This window comes from Pogona vitticeps, chromosome 8 (assembly GCF_051106095.1).
Source record: "Pogona vitticeps strain Pit_001003342236 chromosome 8, PviZW2.1, whole genome shotgun sequence".
In the NCBI taxonomy this organism is placed as follows: domain Eukaryota; kingdom Metazoa; phylum Chordata; class Lepidosauria; order Squamata; family Agamidae; genus Pogona; species Pogona vitticeps.
In genome coordinates, this window is record NC_135790.1 from 3,026,029 (window position 1) to 3,040,930 (window position 14,902).

The following is a 14,902-nucleotide window of genomic DNA, read 5'->3' on the forward strand; positions in this document are numbered from 1 at the left end:
AGCACACTTTGTTGTGAGGCTCAAAGATAGGAATGAAGGAGAGAGCGATTGGCCAAAATCCTGTTGTGTAGCTCTACCTGTACAGTGGGAATGGTAACTTTGTGGATGGCAGGTTGCTGCTGATTAAAGGCTTTTGATTTTGGTGTACACATTGTGCAACAAAGGGATACACACACCCCAACAGTGGAAAAGGAATTGTTTAACTAGCAACAATCTACTGCTGACCATGATGCCCTTTCCATTATGCAGGCAGAACCTGCCCAACAGGATTTCAGCCACTCTGGGCAGGGGCTTTAAACAAGAGTTCTGTCAGTCATTATTACAAGAGGGGAGCAAATAAAATAGGAGTTGGACTTGATGATCCATAGGGTCCCTTCGTGCCCTGAAGCTTAAGACTATTATTTGGAGGAGGGGGGAATGCTCTGAGCAATAACTATTTAGATAAAGTAATCACAATGGCTTTGTTTGGGTGAGATGTGATGGAGCTGATGAATAAAAGAGTCAAGTCAAGTTCTGAGATTTCGTCTTGTTTCGTCTCTCTTTGCGAATGGCCGTGAGAACAAGAGAGGGATCTCTCACACCCTCCTCTTGACTCCTGGTATTGGCGTTATGTAACACTTGGCATCCTTTCCTCTCCTGTGTGATTCTGAAAGGCGAGGTCTAGCCCTTTCCTGACATTTCTCGACCGCGGCCAAGGAAGCAACGACCTCATTAATCCAAAAAAGGTTTTCTGAAGGACGGCGCGGTTCCGTTACGGCTCTTTCGGAGCCTGGGAAGGGAGCCAAAATGGCGGCCGCGGCGAGGAGCTCGAGACAAGTGTCCCTTCAAGACCTCACCGATTAAACCCGATCTTCCTGAGAGAGGGGGGGAATAGGAAAATCATCGCTTTTCGGGTGGGCCGTGGGCCTTTATTAAGCAACCCCCATATCCTTCTCTAGGGGGGCATATTTCCCCTCATAAAGTGCTCACAGAAACCCAGGCGCCCCTCCCCGCCCCCGCCCGCGAAGGCGGGAAAAATTTGATCGCGGCCCGCGTCTCCCTGAGGCAACGGGCGCTGAGGAGGAAGCTAGGACTGGTCGACAGAAGCTGGGTGTGTGTGTGAGAGAGACCCAGACCCTTTGAAAACACAAATAAACCCCCTTTCTTCCTAATCTCTGGTTATATAGAGAGGAGGTGCCGTGTTCCAAATCTGCTTGAGTGCGAGGAGGAGGAGGAAGATTCCCTCTCCGTGGGGTGGAAATGTCCAAGACACCCCCCTGCCTCGCGGTATGGTAGATCCCAAGAGAACGTCAAACCCCCCTCCTTCTTCCTCGCCTCCCCCCTTTCATCCTCCCGCGCGCCTTTTGCCGGCCTTTGCCAAGGGCGGAGACGGGCGGAAAGAGCACAAGGGGTGGGGTTTCGGGAGAGGTGGGGTTTCCGAAAGACGTGGGAGTGGCCCGGCTCTATAAAACCGGCGCCGCCGCGGTGACGGCCTCATTCTACCCCGGCGCCAGCTTGAAGCGGTGGTGTGGCGAGAGGCCTAGTCTTGTCGCAGCAACAGCAGCCGCCGTCGCAGTCCGCCCGGTGGTTTTTTTTCCCCCGTCGTCTTTTTCGTTGCAGAGTCTCCGTTTCTTCTCGAGTCGCCGCCATGAACGGTTTCCGTGACAGCAGGATTGAGGAGGGCACTTTTCTCTTCACCTCAGAGTCCGTGGGGGAGGGGCACCCAGGTGAGAGAAAGAAAGAAAGAAAAAAGGGCAAAAGACCCGGATGTGGTGGGAAGCGCGGGGGGGGGGAAGAAAGACCCGGCTGTAGGCGGCGGGGGGGGGGGGAAGGAGGAGGGAGGGAGAAGGAAGAGAAAGAGGAGGCTGGGGGCGCGCGCTCTCGCGCCCCCGGCGGCGCGTGATGAGGGCAGGTTAATGGAGGGGCCTCAGGGCGGAGCCACTGTCTCCCACCGCCACGCGCTTGGGAAGGGTGGGTGGGTGGGTGGCTGGTTGGGGAGAAAGAAAATGGCAAAAACCCGGCTTTTTGTCCTCCCCCCCCCAAAATCCGCCGGCGGGGCAGGAGCGCGCGCGGGGCGCCGGGCACGCGCCCCCGCATTGCAGACGACCACGTGGTGCCCGCATGGGCAGCCCCAGGAGAAGAAGAGAGTTGATGGGGCAAGGGGCGGGGGCGGTTGTCGTCTGTGTTTAAAAGGGGGGGTTGGATGGAGGAGGGAGAACAGGATAGGAAAAAAAGTGGCTGACTTGAACACAACTAGAAAGCACACACAAAACTAGAAAGCACATACACACACACACCCCAAGACGGGGAGAGGGAGAATAAGAGTGAGGGTGAAAAAGGATTCTTGGTAGTAGGAGGAAGACAGCTGCCCTTTAGAATAGATAATAACATAAAATGGAAGGAGTCTTTGTTGTGTAACTGGTTTGCAACAAAGCAACGTCACAGCAGAGAAAGTGGCTGTGTCAGAGGACCTGATTCCAGGGTGAGGAGGCAGGTTGGATGCCTGGTGGAGCTGAAGGCGGCAGCGCCGGCATTGGCGGCTTATTCTCATTGTCCTTTTCCGCCATGATGTTTGAGCAGACCGTCGCCTGGATAAGAAGGATGGCTTGGCTCAAGAGTTAAAGCAGCATCCGATTATGGTGACTAGACATGGGTCCTTCCTATATGCTCCTCTGAAACACTGTTCTAAATATAGTCCCTTCCAAGGGGCTGCAGAAGAGCAAGGATTCTTTGATGGAAAAGCTGGCCATGCACAGCTCTGCTGTGGAAAAGCATGCGAGGTGGGGATGCGCCTGTCTTTCTGCCATGCGCTGGTTTTCACCATGGACATGTGGCTGTTGTGGGAGCCATGAGGCTTTCTGAAGAGTGGTCTTTTGTGGAAGCAGTCCCAGGCAGCTTTGGCCTCTCCTGCCTTGAAAAGTATATACTGTTTAGAGATGGAAAGGTATATGAATTTGATGCTTTTATTTTCCAAGATTTATCTTTCTGACCTTGGGAAATCTATCACATTCTAGTACCCGTTCTGTTACACTTTATCAGTTCTGTGTTACACTAGTCCTGTGAAATAAAGACCGTTCTTTGTTTTTGTTCTCAGAATCGGAGCTTTGGAAGGTTGGAAAGCTTTCAGAGGTCATTTAATCCCAGGCTCTGTTGTAATCCAAAATGTGCTGTTAATAGTATTCCATTACATAAAATCTGATTGGACTAGAGAGGATTGACAAAAATGATCAAGGAGTGACAAAACTCTTGTGATGGAAGGTTACAGTATTTAGGGGAAAAAAACCAAGATAACTTTGTGGAATATGTTGGGGAGTTAGTAACCCACTTGTAATGCTAGAATTTGGAGTAAACCACTGAACGGAGGAAGATTTCACACAGTGTACATGGAGTGTGCTTTGCACAGGATATAGTAATGGTTGTAATAACTGGAGAACTTGAATAGTAGATTGGACAAATTAGTGGAGAATGCAGCTGGGAATGAGTACTAGGTATTTTAGCACTATACCTCTCGTATCAGTAGCTGGGGTGGGGGGGCAGTGAATGCAGATTTTTTTCTGGTCCCACCCTGTTTTCCTGAAAATAAGCCCTAGTATGATTTTTCAAGATGCTTGTAATATAAGCCCTACCCCCAAAATAAGCCCCAGTTAAGTGGAAAACGACCAGAAGAAGATGATGAGTGTATTTGAATAAATGTAGATGGTTGTACATGAAAAAAAATCCCTTGAAATTAAATCCTAATGTGTTTTTGGAGCAAAAATTAATATAAGACCCTGTCTTATTTTCGGGGGAACATGGTAGTTCTGTACTTCCCATGGCTATCTGATGAGCCACCGGGAACAGAATACTAGGTTAGATAACTCTTTGGTTAGCGTCATCACCACTCTTGATGTTTATGTGCCTCTAGAAGGATGTAAGCAGATTCTTGCCATCAGAATTGCTAGAACTCTTAGAGCTGCCGCTGTTTCAGTCCTGGTAGTCTTCAGATAAGAGTCCTGCTGTGTTGGAATAAATGTGTTTCTCCAAGGCCAGTAGTATTTCTATTTATGTAGCAGCCACTGTTGCCATTTTCTAGTGACACTATAGATTGGTTTTAGTTCTATATGCTCACTGCATGTAGTTGGGTTGAAAACACATTTTACACAGATTTTGACAGCTTTTTAAGGTCTGCGGAAGCATGCATAAACATTCCTTTTGGGATTTGTATGCAGGTAATTAGTACTTGTTGCAGGAATTTCTGTGACATTGTGGCCTGTCAAAAATGAGAGGTGAGTGGATCTGAGTTATAAAGTGGCATTGGTGCTGTAGACTTGCTTTCTGAAAGGGCCCAAAGGGATTATTCTGGTGGCTGAACTGGTAGAGCTTCAGCTTGTCCCAGGGTCTGTGATGTATAGTGAGATCAATGGTAGACTGGCTTGGGGGACTGTTTTGTGGTACATTAGGACTTCAGAATGGCACCAGGAAATCAGGTTTCCTGCTAAGGTGGCAGTAAATTAAATTAACTTTTAAATACATCACATGAATTAGAGTTTTGTTAAGATGGCATTTTTCCTTTACTCATAAAGGCAAATGACATGGTGCATTTGAATTGCAACAAAGCAACAGTGTTGCATCATCACCTTTGTGTCTCATAAGAAGTGATAATAGAATAGAAGCCTAAATCAAAGGTATGCCTTGAAGGATCAAATTGAAGTTGGAAGCATTGTTATGAATTGGTGTTTAGCTTTCTAACCTAAATAGTAAGAGCACCAGAAAGTAATGGGAAATTGGGCAAGGCTGAAACCAGAGATGTTGGCTAAAGCGCTAGTTACCTAGTAGTCACAGACTGGGAATTGAAGGAGGCTCTTGTAGTTTTGAAGATTGAGGTCTCTGGGGGATAAGAGGAGCTTTGTCTTGCCAACAAGTGGTAGTAGATCTATCTGCCTGTGCTGAGGCAAGAAGCAGAATAACTCAGTTGTAAATTTACAGGGAGATTAACAATATAAACATTTGCAAAATAATGAAAGTGATGGAATTGTGGTTAATAACATCTGGAAGATTTAAATGACTGTAATAAAAGAATTAATGCAAGAAAACCTATCTAGTAAATCATCTGGTGGTGTCAAATAGCCAGAAATGACGGTCCCGTTAGGTCTTCTGAAATAAATTGCCTGTTGTTGTACCCTAAAGCTAGCATGATGAAGTAGATGATGCTTACCCTGCCTGCAAGAGTTGCATATATACATTATCACTGAAATGAAGTAGGTTTTTGACTTGTTGACAAGTCTAAAAATAACCAACAAAACTTATCTAAAATTTAGATTGTGTATTTGTAACATTAAAATCAAACAACTTCTCATTCATATCGGTTGAAGTTCTAAGGAGAATGGTGATTTGGGATCTGGAAAGTAATGCAAGCTTTTTGATTTCAGATAAGATTTGTGACCAAATTAGCGATGCTGTCCTTGATGCACACCTTAAACAAGATCCAAATGCCAAAGTAGCATGTGGTGAGTATTCCTGACTGTTACTAGGTGGGAAATGGCATCTTGGGGTTCTGTGAGGAAGACAATACTTCTGCAGTTAGAAGTGACAGTGCCAACTTTGCTTTATTATGTAGAAACTGCTGCGAAGACTGGAATGATCCTTTTGGCTGGGGAGATCACATCCACTGCTGCGGTTGACTATCAGAAAATCGTTCGTGAAACAATCAAGCATATTGGCTATGATGATTCTTCAAAGGGTAGGTAGATTGGCTGTGTCTTGGACTCCCTTTTCACCCTGTAGCTCTAAATTGAACATGCTTGGTTTCTGATGCTGGATGCTTTCTATTTTGTGCATGTTCTAGGTTTTGACTACAAGACCTGCAATGTATTGGTTGCCCTGGAGCAGCAGTCCCCTGACATTGCTCAGGGAGTCCATCTTGACAGAAAGGAAGAAGACGTTGGGGCTGGTGATCAGGTTAGTGTCCGCAGGCTCTACATTAATCGTAAGTGCTATATGATGCACATTCCTAAATCTTCACTTTTGCAATTTGAAGCTTATGAACTCTAATTTTTATATATATTGTAGGGTTTGATGTTTGGTTATGCCACTGATGAGACTGAGGAATGCATGCCCCTGACTCTTCTTCTAGCCCACCAGCTGAATGCAAAACTGGCAGAACTCCGTCGTAACCATATTTTGCCCTGGCTACGACCAGATTCTAAGACACAGGTAAGTGTGTTAGCTTGCATCTCCTGATGAGACTGAGGGAAAAGAAGTTTCCAGAAATTGTATGGGAAGCCGTAGTGGATGTATTCTGCAAATCTCTTTGTCTGTAGGACTTTAAGCTACAGTCCAAATACAAGCTTGAAGATACCAACGAAATGAAACAAAATGCTGATGTTTCCCTTGTCCTTCGTTTCAGGTGACTGTGCAGTACAGGCAGGACCGTGGTGCTGTTATCCCAATTCGAGTCCACACAATTGTTATTTCAGTTCAACATGATGAGAAAATTGGTCTGGATGAAATGAGAGATGCTTTGAAAGAAAAAGTGGTCAGGGCTGTCGTGCCTGCACAATACCTTGATGATGATACTGTCTATCACTTGCAGCCTAGTGGCCGTTTTGTAATTGGGGGTCCCCAGGTAAGACAAAAGATGTTTATTTCCACCCCCGTTCCCAGCCATCTGGGCAAATGTTGATGATTTGGGAAAGTGCAACAGTGTTGTGTTGAAGGAGTGTCCTGTTTCTAAGAGAGCCCCATTGTGTGATGCAGTTAAAGTGCTGTGTAAAATCACAAAATACAAAAGGAGACTGATGACGACGACGACGATGATGATGATGATGTGCTTAATCTTAAGTCCAAGGTCTATGAAAAAGTGTGCCAGTTTATTATTTAAAATATGTTTAATCTGCCTTTCTCCTTAAAAGGACAGTTTTTTTCTATGTGTTCAGAAAGGATGGATTCTCCATGAAGATGGACAAGAGAAATAACAACCATAATTAATGATTGCAGGGTGATGCTGGCTTGACTGGCCGGAAGATCATTGTCGACACCTATGGTGGCTGGGGAGCGCATGGAGGTGGTGCTTTCTCTGGTAAAGACTACACAAAAGTCGATCGTTCGGCTTCTTACGCTGCTCGCTGGGTTGCAAAATCCCTCGTGAAGTCCGGTCTTTGTCGAAGAGTGCTGGTTCAGGTATGTTTGCAGTAAAAATTGTGACTGGCCAAACTACTGCATAATGTAGCTTGTTATAGGATGTTAGGGTTAAAGGTACACAGGGTGAAAGAGGTTATCTTAGTAGTCGTTTGCAGTGATGGGCGTGTGTGTGGAATTTTCCTACTTCTAAGCTGGAAGTGTCTCTTACATTTAGAAAGTTGATAACCTCAGCTGAAGCTGTGCAGAGATGCACCAGAAACTAGTAATGCTCAGATGTAATAGCTACTTGTGAAGTGGTCTCACCCATTGTTCTCATTTTTATAAATTTTATTTATGTAAAATGTTTATATCCCGCCTTTCTCCCAAAGGATCCAAGGTGGCTTATCCAGGGATCCAAGAGTGGTCGAATAGACCAGATGGGCGGGATATAAATCAAATAACTAAATAGATTATAGACTGCAGCTTCAAATCTGAATCAGAAATTTAGATCCTAAACCATGAAAAGATAACAGGATGATAGATACAGTGAAGGAAGCAGGGAGGGGTGGAATTAACTTACAAAATGCTAGTAGAAATATTAGCAGTACTGCACTGCAGTAAATTAGATCTTGGAAGGCTGAGTTGGAAGTGAAATTGAAAGTAATCTGTTATGGAAAAAAATTGGACATGATGTCAAGAACGGAGTTGTTAGCTTTAATATTTGTGCTTTAAATTAATTTTGCTCTCAGGTCTCGTATGCCATTGGAGTAGCCCACCCACTGTCAGTCTCAATTTTCCATTATGGCACTTCCCAGAAGAGTGAGCATGAGCTGCTAGAGATCGTGAAGAGGAACTTTGACCTCCGCCCAGGGGTCATTGTCAGGTAAAATGTGGTGGCACGTGCATATATTTAAAGAGAGAAACATAAGAGCAGGAAGGTTGAGAGAGCTGTAAGCAAGGCATGGCCCTGAACAACTTCACCGAGATGTTGCCATTTCCCTGTGGTATCCTTCCTGTCTACTGCTAAGTGACAGAGGAAAATATCTTCTGCACCACCAGGAGTTCTGATCCCAAGAGGCAGTGGCAGTATCGGTTAAGGCAGGTTTTCCCTGTAGTGTGCTATGTTCATGAATAATAAATACAAGGTGTCGCTTCCCCACAATAAGTGGTAGCTGAAGGAGATGGCCTGGAGGGCTGCCTCCCTCTGATACAAGCAAAATACATGTCAGTCTGCAGGTAACATGGGGGGAGGGATTCATGGGGAGACCCGACATAAAAGGTGCTGGAACAACATGGTTTTAACTCGTACGGTACATGAAACTGTCCAAAATTCCTCCAGTCCAGAAAAGAATTTAAAATGGGGAATTCGGTCTTAAGGCGTAACTGCTAGAAGCCATGTCTAATCCTGAAATGTTTTGTTTAAAACTATCCCACAGTGTACTGAGTTATTACAGTAGTTGTAAATGCTCCACGAGAAAACTAAAAGTGGTGTGTTAAACCAGTTCTCTAGGGACCTATTCACTTTCTATTTCTAACTAATCATGTTGGGTCTGTGATGTTCAGGGCTGGCTACTTCTCTTAGACTGTTGGCTAAAACAGTATCCTATAGAACTCTAGCATGAATTTCAGGGTGCTTGGCTCTAGAAAAATGGAATTGGGCAGGTCTGGTTGGAATAAAAATTGGATATTCAGATAGGGAGTACCGTCTCCAGTGGAGAATCATGTGGTGATCTGCAGCTTGATGTAGCCATTCATAAAGGAGGGTAAGTATTCCATAATACCAGCTGAGCCCAGTGGCTTAGATTTCCTTGGGATTTGCATTGCTGTCTGTGAGACCCAGAAAGGCAACAAACACAATTGTGACTCTCGGGCAAGGCCGCTCTTGCACAAGGGCATCTCTTTTGGGCCTGCAGCGTTGATCATCACTGATGACAAGTGGCCTCTTCTGGTGTACCTGCTTTTGCTTTGTTTGGTGAATGCCCTGTATTGAGTTACGGACTTGTATATTCCAGGGATCTGGATCTGAAGAAGCCTATTTATCAGAAGACTGCAGCCTATGGTCACTTTGGTAGGAACAGCTTCCCATGGGAAGTGCCCAAAAAGCTTAAATACTGATTTTGTTGGGCTTCTTTCCCCAGACCTGTTGGTGTCATTACAGAGAAACCTTCAGGCTCTTCTGTGGGAAAGAACCCTGTTAACTAAACTGGTCCTGTCCTTCTCTGCTCTTAACTTGGCACGCTCTGTCCATTGCCATCAATATTAGTCCTCTGGGGACCGCAAATTGCACTGTGCTTTCTCCTCTTCCTGATGTGCTTGACGTATGAGTAAAGCCAGTGGGTTATAGGCGCTATCTGTTACCTAGATGGAGGAACAGACTAGTCAGAACAGTGTTTCGGTCTGGTCTTCTATATTTGGCCTAAATGCTAATAATCATTCCCCCACCCGGCCCCCACCCTTCAAGCAATGAATAAGGGAACGTCCCTTGTAATGTGCACATAGTCTGTGCTTCCATGTATTTTCTGTCCAGATCTAGAGCAGCATGGTGCAATTACTTGGCTCTAACGAGAACATAAAGCTCGTTTGTTCTTCCCGCCTGTCAGTCTTGTGAGAGCTGCAACCACCTTGACAGATACCCTTGCATGTAAGTTCCATTGGAATGGCAGTCTAGGGCATTTTTAAATGGTCAGTTCTGGTCCACCAGCCTGTGGTTTATTAGATTAATGAAATTAGTCAGCACCACATTTTAATCTTTTCATCTCTACTCTGGGGGTGGGGGAAGTGTGATTTACTCAAACCTTTGAAAATCCTATGCACATTTTAGCACTAGCCAAACCTCACCATTGTTACCAAGCGGGCACTTTGCCAGCCATGTGGTATATTAGAGAAGTCACAAGGTCATACCCAAGTTCTGTGGGTTGCACACGTTGGCACCTGGATATATTTTTCTTTAGAGCCAAGAGCTTCATATTGCACAAAACTCCCAGGGTTTATTTTCAGCCAGGTCCAAACTACATTCTGAAGCCAGTTCTTTTCAGAGTAGAAGCGCATTTGGAAAGGACGTGGGGAGAGAAACCCTACATACTTGACATTTTTTAAAAAAACAATTGATTATTTATTGTGTTTGAGACAGGGTGTGAGTACAGAGAAGCCCTTGTCTCAAATGGCAGCTTTTAAACTTTGGCACCATGATTCCTTGATAGTTTCCCAGCATTCCCTGCTAGGCCAAGGTGTCCTACAGAAAAGCCTTGGGTGGCAACCTACAGGGGGTCTGGCTTGTGTAAAACCGGGGAGGGCAGTGCTTGAGGGCAATTGGCCTTGGGAGAGGCTGACTTGGCTGGTGTTGTACAGAGAAGCCAGCTTGTTTACCTGCCCATCCCATGGCCAGTGACCTAAGCAAGAAGTGCCTTTTGCGTTCCACTTTTTTTTCTGGGCGTTTATTTACATATGTCTGGTTCTTGAAATTCCACATTGATTAAAGATATTAATAAAAGTGCTAGGTTATATCTGAACACATTGTGTCTTGTCTGATTGGTACCTGGAGCATTGGACCTTGAGTATCCTTATTTTAGGTCATTGCCTGCCTTGACCAACATTTCTCTGGGAATGCACGGGAAGGGGGCCTGTGGGCCTAACTCTGTGAGCCTGGCATAGATGGATGGCTCAGTCAAGTTTCCTCTTCTAATGAGCTGCAGCCTCTGTAACTGCCCCCCCCCAAAGCCTTTAAGTTGCTTTCCCCAAAGCTGTATTTTACCTAGTACTGGGGTCTTCAGGACACTTTCTCCATTGTAGTGGCAGCTGCTGTTTGAGTGGGTTTAGGGTGACCACAAGAAACACTGTTTAAGAGTTAAACTACAATCCTGGGGTCTTTCAGTTGTTCACTTTCTTATGGTGAGCTTATGTGATGTGATAGCCACTTACATTCAGTGTTATCTTGCACATACCTGTGCTTTTTCAAGTTTCATTTGCAGCAGTTTAAAAAGAAATAAAACGCAATTGCAGAGCAAGCTGCAGTACCTGACTAGTCTCCAACTGTTGAGTTTTTTCAGAAATACTTTAATTTTACTTTGGAGCATCTAGCTTTTATGTTTAATAGGTGAAATCCTGTTGGGCAGTGTCTGCACAGTGGGACTGGTCATCTGTAGCAGCAGATTATATCTTATAAAGGCTCCCTTTTTCCATTTTGGCATTCACAGCAGTTTTATCACATAGCATGTGAGCTGTGCACACTTCAGACAGCAATCTGCTGCCACCAATGACATTTCAGATGGAGCTGCACAATAGGATTTCAAGCGATTGGTATAAACCATTTCATCATTCTTGTGCATTGTGGCTTGCAGCTTTGTGATAAATTGCTGCTTAAGTGGTGTCCTTCCACTTCCGACCCTTTTTCCTTTTTAAGTGACAGCATTCACAATGTCAATTATAAGTGCTGTTTTAAAAATTGAAAATGAAAAAAGTAGTTTTGCCCCAGTGGCTATCAGAAAGGGAGTGACTTGATGCAGGGAACTCTGTTGTGACATTACAGAGGATTTTCTCTGAACAGTAAAGCTAGGAAGTACCTTGGCAACAGGAAAGGGAGTTGCTGGTAAATCCGCTGGCCCATTCTTTGCTGTCCTTCAACAAGCAAGCAGAGAGTTTTCTTTTCAAGCTGGCTTTGTCTCTGTAATTGGCTGCCTAAGGGGGGGGGGAGTGGTAGTGTATTTTGTCATCCCTTCCAGTTTCCTTTTAAGGGGCAAGACAAGGCATAAATACTTGTAAATAACTACAGTATAGAGTGTTAAACACTGTATTGAGCACTACGGAAACATCCATTTTAGTTCTACTTGCAGTCACTGAAATGGAGCATTTCATGGTGAAGGGGCTGTAGAAAATTATGCATGGTATTAGGTTGCACAGTTTAGCCAAAATCTTAGAGTTTTAGGGTTTACAGCTCAGTTTCATGAAGTAGCTTCCTGTCCTTTAACTGTACTTATTTCCTGCTGCCTATCACCAATTTTAGACGACAGCATAAGCTTGCCAGCTGGAAGGGAAACAGCTGAGAGCCATATCTGGCCCAGGTACCTCTTCAATGGATTACAACACATCTATTATAAGAAGCAGTTGGAACACTTAACATTCCTGTGTATGATTGCTATGTTACATGCTGTCGGATCCCTTCCAGCCCATGGTGACCATATGAATGAATGATCTCCAAAAAGTCCTTATTGCCAGCATCTGTGCTTAGCTCTTTCAAACTCAAGGCCATGAGTTTGCTATGGGGTCATTCTTGCCTCTATTTTTGGACCTTGTCTTTTCCTGTCACCTTTGGCTTTCCCTCCCAATGAGCTTTGTGTGTGATGTGGCCAAAGTCATTTCAATTTTGGCATGTTTGCTTCTAGGGAGAGTTCAAGCTATAGCTGCTGTATAGGGAATTCTTTCCTTAGATCTCTGGGTGAGGAATTCTAAAGCTATACAGTTGGACACTGCCTTTTGGGACACAGAATATTCAAGAATAAATTTACAAAGGATTTCTGAATATCTGTAGGAAATGACAGGGGGTACTTTGAATTAAGTGATTCGTATATTTTCCTGTCATGAAATCTTTCAGCTTTCTCCTAGACTATACCTAGGTCAAAATCACTTGTTCTGTCAGAAGTGTTGCTGCATTCAGATGATTTTCTTGTTTAGTTAAGTCGTGTCTGACTCTTTGCGAACCCATGGACCAGAGCATGTCAGACCCTCCTGCCTCCCGGAGTTTGGTCAAATTCATGTTGGTCGCTTCGGTGACACTGTCCAACCATCTCGTCCTTTGTTGTCCCCATCTCTTGCCTTCACCCTTTCCCAACATCAGGGTCTCTTCCAGGGAGTCTTCTCTTCTCATGAGATGGCCAAAGTATTGGAGCCTCAGCTTCAGGATCTATCCTTCCAGTGAGCACCCGGGGTTGATTTCTTTCAAACAGATGGTTTTTACTTCTGAGTAAATGGTTACTTATATATCCAAATCCTACTTTTTAAAAATACTGAGCTGACTAACAAGAAACAAGCAGCAGATTAAAATAACAAAAGCAGGTTTATAATGCAGGCATGTGGAAGGTGCATTAATCCTGAGCACAAAGGGCTGAGATGTTGCTATAACTGCATAGTCCTCTTGAAAGACAAGAGCATCAGGCCCTGGGGAAAAATTGGCTGAGGTACTGCCCCCTGCTGCTGAAAGGAAGTGTTCAAAATGGATTGAAATAAAAGGGTAGTTGTGTGGTTGATTCTAAATGAAAAAACAGGCAATATCTTTATAGACCACTAAAAAATCATGATACAGTGCACAAGCTTTTGTGGATTAAAAAACACACTGTAAAGTCCAAAAGTTCATGGCAAGATGGATTTTGCCAGGAAAGTTGCTTGTAGTTGTCAAGTCCAAAGGTTTTTGACAGACCCATTCTCTGCAGCAGAAGTCGCATCGTCAGATCTGACTACAAAAAAAAGAGCAGGAGGAATGTGGGTGGAGGAAGATATGATGATTTTTCCCACATCTGTTATTTGGGGAGCAGGTCTGTGTGTATACAAAAGCTGATCCCAAATAGTTTTCAAGGGACAAGATTCTGCTCACAAATGTCTCCCATCTTAGTCTGGACTAGAGATCACACTGCACGTTGAAGCAGATAACTTGTTTTCTCCTCTTGCAGTGTGATCTCTCAAGCATGCAAATCCGTAAGTGACAGCATGCCTGAGACGTTGGATGTGCAGACGATGCCAGTGCTATCTCCCAGTTGACCATGCTCAATGTGGAATGAGGCAAGCTTCTGTTTTACTAAACAAATGGGCTTTTTAAAATTTTTGCCTGAAAGGAACAGAGCTTTTCGATGTGGAATTGACATCTTGCCAATTTAGAGATGCCTAAGGTGGCCCTTTATCAAGGTGTCACCCACCTTTATCACCTTTGGATCAAAATAAATGTTACTCTTGGAAGGATATCAGGCAAAACCGTAAAGATTTGCCTGCTATATTTTAATTCAAGCTTTTGTGGACACACCCAAATCTGTTTTCCCCTTATGTGACCTCTTTTAAAAGGATGTCACAATATTGTTGTTTTTTATTAATGCCCCACGAAGACGTTAAAAAACTATTCAACAGACATACTGGCTGCTTATCAAAATAGAGTACATCACAAAAACACTGAATTGGCCAAAATTAATATTAAAGGTAAAGGTTTCCCTTGACATTGAGTCCTGACGTGTCCGACTCTAGGGCGCGGTGCTCGTCCCGGTCTCCAAGCCCTAGAGTCAGCGTTTGTCCGAAGACAGTTTCCGTGGCAGTGCAACCGCCCGGAGAGTGCTTGTAGCGCTATGGGGCGGTATATAAGTCCAATAAATAAATAAATAAATAAACTAGACACAGAACGCCGTTACCTTCCCACTGAGGTGGTACCTATATATCTACTCGCATTTTACATGCTTTCGAATGGCTAGGTGGGCGGGAGCTGGGACAAGCTCACTCCGTCATGTGGCTTCAATCTTGCGACTGCAGGTCTTCCGACCTTGCAGCACAGAGGCTTCTGCGGTTTAACCCGCAGTGCCATCATGTCCCACTAAATTGATATTAAAAACAATAAAAATGAGAAAATAGACAATTACTGAAATGTCCCCTTGTTAATTGTATGAGAAGCTTACAAAGACGAGTAACTTGCAATTTCCTGACAAATTCTGATGGGGGAATATTTTTACAAACGCAGGAACAGGTGATACTTTTATTGGGCCACTAAATAAATGAATATCTAGAAATAAATCATCCAGTAAATAATTTTAGTGGATTAAAAAATTAGCGCATGACTCCACTCTGACTTTTGGTCCCT

General features: G+C 44.3%; 1 protein-coding gene across 1 annotated transcript; it reads left to right on the top strand.

Annotated features, from left to right (window-relative positions):
* The first annotated feature begins 1,469 nt into the window (after positions 1–1,469).
* On the top strand, positions 1,470–10,586 carry LOC110072146 (S-adenosylmethionine synthase). The gene is made up of 9 exons (XM_020780233.3): positions 1,470–1,706; positions 5,388–5,465; positions 5,576–5,698; positions 5,804–5,916; positions 6,028–6,171; positions 6,365–6,583; positions 6,955–7,137; positions 7,827–7,960; positions 9,090–10,586. Exons 1-9 carry the CDS (start codon positions 1,628–1,630, stop codon positions 9,190–9,192), a joined length of 1,176 nt encoding a protein of 391 aa, XP_020635892.1. The 5' UTR covers positions 1,470–1,627; the 3' UTR covers positions 9,193–10,586.
* The last annotated feature ends 4,316 nt before the right edge of the window (positions 10,587–14,902 follow it).

Bases quoted from the DNA above. Each gene is read 5' to 3' on its own strand.
- LOC110072146 (XM_020780233.3), top strand. From the start codon at position 1,628: ATGAACGGTTTCCGTGACAGCAGGATTGAGGAGGGCACTTTTCTCTTC. The intron at 5,917-6,027 runs GTTAGTGTCCGC...TATATATTGTAG, and splicing joins ACGTTGGGGCTGGTGATCAG to GGTTTGATGTTTGGTTATGC. The intron at 6,584-6,954 runs GTAAGACAAAAG...TAATGATTGCAG, and splicing joins TTGTAATTGGGGGTCCCCAG to GGTGATGCTGGCTTGACTGG.